At 40.2% G+C, this 9,057-nt stretch overlaps 1 protein-coding gene across 2 annotated transcripts; it reads right to left on the bottom strand.

The window, feature by feature from the left end:
* Positions 1–280: 280 nt before the first annotated feature.
* Positions 281–7,465, bottom strand: ctsla (cathepsin La). 2 transcript variants are annotated; one of them, XM_055632926.1, is made up of 8 exons: positions 7,317–7,465; positions 6,545–6,668; positions 6,339–6,461; positions 5,743–5,898; positions 5,266–5,490; positions 4,093–4,261; positions 948–1,065; positions 281–860 (listed from the first exon to the last, which is right to left on the bottom strand). In XM_055632926.1, the coding sequence occupies exons 2-8, from the start codon at positions 6,665–6,667 to the stop codon at positions 761–763; spliced, it is 1,014 nt and encodes a 337-aa protein (XP_055488901.1). In that variant the 5' UTR covers position 6,668; positions 7,317–7,465; the 3' UTR covers positions 281–760. The 2 variants fall into 2 exon arrangements, with proteins under 2 accessions (XP_055488901.1, XP_055488902.1); XM_055632927.1 differs by lacking the exon at positions 7,317–7,465 and adding an exon at positions 7,225–7,268.
* Between the last annotated feature and the right edge of the window lie 1,592 nt (positions 7,466–9,057).

A 9,057-nucleotide genomic window follows, 5' to 3' on the forward strand; every position in this document is an offset into this window, starting at 1 on the left:
CATTCTATGCACACATAATTTGTTCTTACCACCAAGAACATTTGACAGTTCCTTTGGTTTCTCCCCTTCTTCAACCAAGTGGAGAACAAAATGAAAGACAAACTGAATGCCAGACAGCTCAAGAAGTACAAACAACACCAGTTAAGAACATTGTATCCTGGACCACTGTTTACAAAGAGCTGTGCAGAACCAATGCTTACTCAAGAAACTGCTGGTTTCACCAAACATCATTAATTATTACTCATGATCTACATACATGAACAGCATACCATTCAAATGCGAGTGTTGAGTAATTTGTTTTATTTCCAATTACAAACAAAAATGCATTAACAGGAACATTCAGATTGTGCATTGCACAGCAATTACACAGTTAGAACCAGTCGAGCAGTGCACAATAAGCAGAACCAATTAGTTATTTTTCTGGAAATGAACTGGTATCAATTTCCTCATTAAAAACAGCTTTCTGGGACTATATATATCTTAAAATACTGAAGATACAAATGAGTTTGCAACAAGATTAACCACATACCATTGCAACTTCAATTTCTTGGCCATTCAGCCCAGTGATGAGCTGCAATGCAGCTAATCTATCGTCCAAACCGAAGCAGATTCATGGAGAGCAAAGGTAAAGTCCGACTTGTGGGGAAAAAAAACCATCAGACAATTTCATCCTAAGGCAATCTGCTTACTGAAAAGGTGTTGGCAACTGTTTACGAGTCTTTGTATATATCATGTTCTTTTGAATACAGCAGTATAATATTTATACTAGGGGGTAGCTGGCAGCAGTAGCTATTCCACAGTTGTTTTTTCTGTCTCTGGCCATCATTACATATCCCCCATCACCCCATTGTTCACTCCAGCTAAAATAAACAGAAAAACACATTTAACATTCACATTGTGAAGACATTGAACAATTTTTAGTTTGAAAATTTGATAGTGTACAGTACCTGTTTTTAACAATCCAGTATCTTTTTCCATCAGCATCTTCTTTCTCAAAGCCATAACCTACTACTAAAACACCATGGTCCAGGTCTGTGGAGCTGCAGTCTTCCTCAAAGTAAATACCTGTCAACCAACACTTAGATTTAAATTCTTGCATAATCACAGGCTCAGAGATTTATCAATTCAAGTTCATTGTATTATTTTGTATACCAAAGCCCAGTATTGCTTATCTTAAAGTGGATACAACACTGGCAGTCTTTTAAAATTAGGACCAAACCAGATTATTTTTTTTTGGGGGGGGGGGGGGGGGGGGGGGGGGGGGGGAAGGGGGAAATGAAGAGTCGGTGCCAGTACGTTGAATGATTATTATTAGCAAAATTAAACTCCCCTAAGTGTATTACCTGGAGCAGGGCCTTACATCGCCCGGCGCGGCTTTAACGGCCGTGGGACTTGCTAGCGCACGCCGGGGGCTCCAACATCAAGACCCGGAGCGCGGCCTTGCATCACCCGACACTTACCATCGCCCACCAGGGACTCTGACATCGGGAGGAGTGCAGGGGAGAGATAAGACTTCGCCTTCCATCACAGTGAGGAGGAGATTCACTGTGATGGATGTTTGTGTAAATTGTGTTGTGTCTTGGTTCTTTTTCTTGTGTGTACGACTGCAGAAACCAAATTTCGTTTGAACCTCAAGAGGTTCAAATGATAACAAATAAATTGTATTGAACAAAAGGCTGCAAAAGTATCCAACCTTCATCTCAGCAAGACATATTACGTTTAGCAAGACATTTAGCTGCAACAAACTAACCATTGAATTCTGCAGGATTATTGAATGATATGCCTGATGAATGACAAGGAAGATGAACTGGGGGAAACCGTTTGTGGTATCAAGATGAATTTCACCTTCAGCAAAAGGAAGAGCAAATCTACCACCATTCTGGATTTAGTCTAAATTGAACAAAGACAATTTACAAGCCATTCTTACCAATTCTTACTTATTATTATTATTTTTGTAACCAATGGCTATTTTTACACCCAGGTCTTTTTCAAATGTGAAAAAAACCTAGCCTAATTGGAAATAAGAGTAAAAACCAGATTTAGTATAGCGTATTTGCTATCTTTCACAAATCATGGACTCGGAATTGAAATATAAAAGCAACACATGAAATATAAAAGCAACCAGAGTCAATGGTTATTCACTATCCTGCCGACTTACCACTCCACCTCTTCCTCCCCTTACACATTCCCTTCTGCCCATATCCTCTCTGGCTTCACATTTCACCCCTTTTAACCAACACCCTACTGTCTCCTTTTCATCTCTAGCCTTTATCCTCCCAGCTGCCGAGCAAACCCCCTATCACGTACGTATCAGCCTCTGTCCCACCCCCACCTATTTTCCAGATTTGCTGTTTAGTGCTATAAGAAAAGATCTCCAATTACCAAACAAACCACCTTGGAAAAAGCACTCAATATAAAAATAAAATAGTAAGTCGGCCACTAAGCCCTTCATACCTATTTATGCCACTTATAGAATCATGGCAGAGTCCATACCCCTCTAAACATGTCCTATCCATGTTCCCGTCTATAAGTTTCTTAAACGATCAGCCTGTGCAACTTCGTATTCCCTACTTTTCAATTTAACATCAGCCTCAATCGACCTTTGTCAGCCTGTTTATGCCCCTTTGTCGAATCGTTTCTAACTGGGATAAAATCCAGCGGTTTGAATATCTCCTATAATTCAGCTACTGATCGGCTTCTTAGTTTACTTTCCCACTCGAGACAATTCGACGTTCACACCTTAATTTTTTTTATCACAGAACTGCAGAATGGAGATTGATCAAAACAAAAACTGTAAAATGCTAGAGCAACTCAGGGGGGGCACTCAGTCGCAGTGACCTTGCAGGTAACGGCTCTTATGCCGCACCACTATGGAAGAATAATTACTGAAGTATCAGGAATTGCTTCTTGGAGCACTATGTTGTGGATCCTACCATTTCAGATTTGACTGCATTATGCAGAAAGCTTAATAATTATTCTTGTGGTTAAAGACCTCCTGTATGCAAATATGACCACACTGATAAATCTAGATGCAGTTTGAGGGTGAAGACCACAGGATCAAACCACTGTTTTATGTTTTCATTGAAAAAAAGTGATTATTATTATTTTATTTTTTTTAAACACAAGTGCTGGAGTAACTCAGCAGCTCAGGCAGCACCTCTGGAAGAAATGGATGTGACATATTGTGTCAGAATCCTTCCTCAGACTGCACCACTGAGGTGGTGCACCACTGCATCAGAGACCCGGGACCAATCCTGACCACGGGTGCTGTTTGTATGGAATTTGTACGTCAACGCTGTGACTGCGTGGGTTTTCTCTGGGTCCTTCATGCTCCTCCCACATTCCAAAGAATTGCAGGCTTATAGGTTAATTAACTTCTGTAAATTGTCCCTAGTATGTAAGATAGAGCTAATATATGGGGATCGCTGATCAGCAAAGGCTCAGCAGGCTGAAGGGCCCGTTTCCATGTAATATCTAGAAATCCATGCCAATTTGGTTCTTCCAATCAATAGATTAGAATCTCAAGACCATTCTCTTCAAAACATGCACAAGACATTTCCAATTTTTACTCCATCTTATCCCTACATTACCCACTACTTTTAACCACAGCTCACTGCATTATTACTTTCTTCAGTTAACAATGCTATTTCACCTCTTTTGGAACCTACAATCTGAAATACTGAAATACCCAGTCATAATCACTCTGCAACCACATCTCCATTATACCGATCAGACCGAGTTATCTCCACTGTGATCTCATCTTATTGCAAACACTATGTGCACTCTTTAAGCTGCACATAGCTTTGATTCTACTTGAACATTTCACTAATTCTAGATTTGCTCTGCACTGCAAATTTATGTTTATATTGCCAATCTGCCATATTATCATGTGCCACCATGCTCTCAATTCCTCTCGATTTATAAACCATCCTGTGTTAGAAGTCAAATGTTGCTCGGGTGACAATGAGTGCACAGGAGAAAATCTATGGAGTGGTTATTCTATCAGGCAGACTGAGTTGACTAGGTCCCTACTGTTCAGATGTAAAATCCATTGTAATCTGATCAGCTTTGACACAATTACTTGGTTCTTACCAGATTCATAGAACTGGAATGAATGATGACTGGCATCAATGGCAACAGAAACTGGCCCGACAGCAGCAACTGCTTTCTTCAGGGCTCTTTCTTTACCACTTGGAACATCTGCAAATCCAGTATCATTTGCAGAATTGTATGATGGATTATAGTGACAAGGACTATCATCCTGATGAAGAAAACAAAAGTTATGCCATCATTAGCTTATGATCATGCAACCTGGAAACAACTTTAATACACCTGCAGATGGTTTTCTCACAAATGTTAGGTTAATTGGCTGAGTGAGCTAGCCCTTAGCCTAGGTTGGTGGCCAAAAAATCCTAATGGAATGGATGGACATATCTGCGAGCATAAGTTGCAGGGTAAAGAACGAAACTGTAGCTTACCCAACCTGTAGCTAGCACAGATCCAAATGCTCACATCCCGACTCTTACATTTCTTGTATGCTTGCAACAAAACTATTTTGGGAAACTTTACCATAGCTCATTGGCTGAATACAGAGAGAAAAATCACAAGCGTTAATAAAATGGAACAAAAATACTGTAGTGCTAAATCCTCAGAAAATTGAATCTTATGTGGGTGAGTCATTAAACCAAATATTCAGCGAGAATTATAATGTCCACCACACTAGCCTTTTCTCAATGATAGAGGCTCATGCCGTGTCTGAATTTAAGATATTGTGGGGTCAATCATCTCCAGTTTAATGTTCAAACATTGGGAATTAATACTTTAAAGATGTTCCAGGGACATCTGCTCTTGCGCAAGCTTTGTGATGCACATATTCCGCAGCCTGCCAAGTGATAATCCGAGTTGTAGAATTTATTTCATTGCATTGGACTGGAGATTACTGGGGTGTGTTTGTGTTTCTGGAAAATGGTTATTAATTATTAATTCATACCACTAAATAGTATGAAGCCATGGCACGTGCATCGGGAGACAAATTGAAAAAAACTCCACATTATCCTCCCCACAAATTATTTGCGCATGCGTTTTAAATATTTCATTTTAGATGTTTGGGAGCATTTGTGAATTCTGCAAGAAACCTTAACAGCCATAATGTGGTAGTGAGGGAAATCACAGTAATTGAGAGAAGAGCAAGTGAGCACAAAAGACAAAACCAGCATAAAATGTCAGAACAAAACAACATAACAAAAAGTGACTACTGTCCATTACCGTGCCAGTATAAGGATAAGAATCTTCCGAGTCAATTCCACCATTATCTTCCACATATTGGAATGCTTGATCCATCAGTCCCCCATTGCACCCTTCATTTCCCTCAGGTTTAGAGCAGTCTACAAGGTTTTGTTCACTGAGAGAGACAAGCTTGCCAGATTTTCTAAACTGTTGACCTTCAAGAGCTCCAGTGGTACTAAAAGCCCAACATGAGCCACATTGTCCCTGTGGAGAAAATTGATGAGCATTATTAAACTCCTTTTTTTAGACAGTATGGTGTTATTATTATTATTTATTTAATTTTTTTAATATATTTTTATTAGAAGTACATATCATAATAAAAACATTTCATGCATATCAGTCACTTATACATTGCTAATATTATCAGTTGTATATTGACTGCTTCTAGTTTTTAAAAAAAATATTGGTATTATAACAGTATGGTGTTATTTAGATGTGTTATTGATAAACATTTACCTGGTCTTTAACTGGAGTAACATATCCATGCTCACGCCAATCTAACATCTTGGGCACCTCCAGGAAACTGGGCTCCAAGAAGAGAGACCCTCGAGCCTTCGTACTTGATTTTGTACCTTTGTAGCCATTCATGATCTGTCTAAATTCTTCATTCGTCTAAAAGGCCAAAATAATGTAATTATGTTTCAAGGGATTTTTAGCAAAGCATCTCAATATGGGTTTGAAGGCCAAAAACATTTTTAGTCTCATAAGATTTATGGTACATAATGCAATTTCGATATCTGCACTTATGCCAGATGAAAAATAGCTAACCCGACCTAATCTACTTTTCAGAACTTGAACCTTGGCGCAGCAGGTCACTGGTCATTAAGTACACATACAGACATTTAAAATCTGGCACGTATTCATGGCTGCAGCATTCTTTCAAGAAAATTAATTTAAAAAAGTGCATTTCACAAAGCAATTGATTCGTATTCTAAACAGTAACATACACGATTGAACAAAGTTGATTGTTTTTAAAAATACAGGCCTCCTTGCAGACAATCTAATCAAACAGATTATGAAAAATGCTATTAGCAGTACATTTATCAACCCACCATGTCTCCAAAGTGGTTCATTCCTAGCCGGAATGAATGTTTTCCAAGTGAGTGCCCCAAGTTGTGTAGTTGAATTTTTCTAAGGTTCTTTTCCCACACCATTCGCCTCCAACCTTCTTCCTTCTGAAAATAAAATAAAATTCTTCAAAATGTGTGCCTTTCAGCAAGAGACATTTCAATAACTTAGTAGAAGTTAGCCACATTACCTGCTCATAGTTCTTGTGGTGCCAACTTTTCCATTGTTGCCAAGGCTCATCCAGTTGCGGGTCCAAGCTTGGGGCCGCCAAGATTCCAGTCAGACACAAAGAAAGCACACAGTAGGTCTTCATCCTACGGAACCAAAAATCGCCGTTTATATTGACACACTTTTTGGTACGTTAAATCAGCTTTTTATTAAAAATTCACACCCTTGGAGGCAAAATATTTAATTAACTTCAAACATCCAAGTCATTGCAGTGCTAGCAGACCAACACCAATTTTGAATCACAAATTTCAAATTAATCAAACGGATCGTAGATAATTTATTTGTAACAAATCGCGCAGGTCCACTTATTATTAAATTACTTATACGCCTGTTAAATCAACTGCGCCTAATTTCTCGTCGGTATCTGTTCCCGACCCGGTCACAAGACTCAACATTCCAGCAAATCGGCGTTGGCCTGGAAACTGAAGGGGGAAGCATCACGATTCTCTGGAAACCCGTCCGAGCCCTAGTCATCTTTGCATTATTACAAATCAACAGAACGAATCTTTCACACAAAAAAATGGGATAGGGAAGCGAAAATTAACGATAACGTTCGTTTAAAAAATAAATCTGGTCGCAACAAATACGAAAACACTCTCGTAAAAATATCTCGTAAAAAAAATGTTACAATTCCAGCCCTACCCCAAAGCAAATCCCGAGTGTAAAGCATCAAGCAAGCAGATGATTCACAGTAAATTAATTGAAGAAAGAGCAGTAACCCAGCGCCGGCTCACCTTCTCCACTAAAGTGTGAACAGTAAACAATGTAAATAAAGAGCAGCGGCTACTGCTGCAGCAGAAGGCAACTCAACTCCTCGCGATCCGGGCCAGATTCTACTCCACCCGCGAGCTCGGCCGCCTTTTATTGGATACGTCACCGCGGCCGGGTACAGTCTCGCCGGCGATTGGTGCGCCCGCCCCGGCACGTGATGCCACGCCTGTCACCAGCTGCTGGAGCCCGGGCACTCACTCGCGTGACCGCTGGGGGCCGAGGTCGGCGGCTATCTTTGTTGCCCACTTTGTCCCAGGCTCACAGGGCAGCGTCATGTTCACCCTGTCAAACTCCTAAAAAGTACATTGTTTTTTTTTAAACTCACGGGTTTAAATTTTAATGCAAACAAAAAACAACCCAATTATTCCTGCAGCAAGAAGCTAGCCAGTCATCGTTTTTGACCAATGACTGGAATAGGTGGAGCTGTAAAAACAACTTTATGTTAATAAAAAACGCAAAGGGAAAAAAACAAAAAAACGAAATAGCTGTGGAAAGCGAGAAGCCGGATAGATTCCGGCAATGTTATTTTTGTTAATATAACAAACATTTCCACAGTCATCGAATGGAACGAGATGATTTTTGTTGAGCTGTTCACTTTATTCTGACGTCAGGCGAGGATGTATGCGTGATGTAAGCGAAGAAGGACATTATTTTTTTCAACCCACGACTTTCATGCAAAACAGTTATTCCCGGAGCTAGCTCGGCAGCATTTTTAATCAATGACAGGAATAGCTGGAGCTGTAAAACAGTTTTATGCAAATTACAAAAGCAAGAAAAAAAGGACAGATAAAATGTCTGTGGAAGGGTAACAGAGAACACGACAGGTCTGAAGAAGGGTCTCGACCCAAAACGTCACCCATTCCTTCTCTCCAGAGATGCTGCCTGTCCCGCTGAGTTACTACCGCATTTTGAGACTACAGAACAGGACAGCACTTTGGCCCATAATATCTGTGATGCCAAGACCATCTCTCACCTACCTGCACACAATCCATATCCCTCCTTTCCATGCATACCCATATGCCAAGCCACAAGCCTCTTACATGCCACTATTCATAAGGTCATAGGGAATAGAGTAGAATTAGGCCATTCAGCCCATCAAGTCTATTCTACCATTCAATCATAGTTGATCTACCTCTAACCTCAGTCTCCTGCCTTCTCTCCATAATTATTGTATCTGTCTCAGTCACCAGGCAATCAAAACCATCTGCGTAAAATAAAAGTTGGCCTGTACATCTTTAAAACATAGGAAGCATAGAAAATAGGTGCAAGAGTAGGTCATTCGACCCTTCGAGCCAGCACCACCATTCAATATGATCATGGCTGATCATCCAAAATCAGTACCCAGTTCTGGCTTTTTCCCCCATATCACTTGATTCCCTAAGCCATAAGAGCTAAATCTGCTGCTAATGTTTCCCCCTCTCACCTTAAAGCTATGCCTTCTAGTGCTCAGGCCTCTCCTCAACCTCCAGCATTTCAGATAAAACAATACAAGTCTGTCCAACCTCTCCCTATAGCTAATACCCCCTAATCCAGACACCATTTGGAATACAGGAGGATGTGGGGTGCTCTTATAGATGTGCATAAGATCATGAGGGAATAGATAGTCTATTAGATACACAGAATATTTTACTTGATGTAGGGGAATCAAAGACGTAGGTTTAAGGTGAGAGGAAAGACCAGAGGGGCAACTTTTCACACAGGGCG

Source organism: Leucoraja erinacea, chromosome 3 (genome assembly GCF_028641065.1).
Source record: "Leucoraja erinacea ecotype New England chromosome 3, Leri_hhj_1, whole genome shotgun sequence".
NCBI classification, from domain to species: Eukaryota; Metazoa; Chordata; class Chondrichthyes; order Rajiformes; family Rajidae; genus Leucoraja; species Leucoraja erinaceus.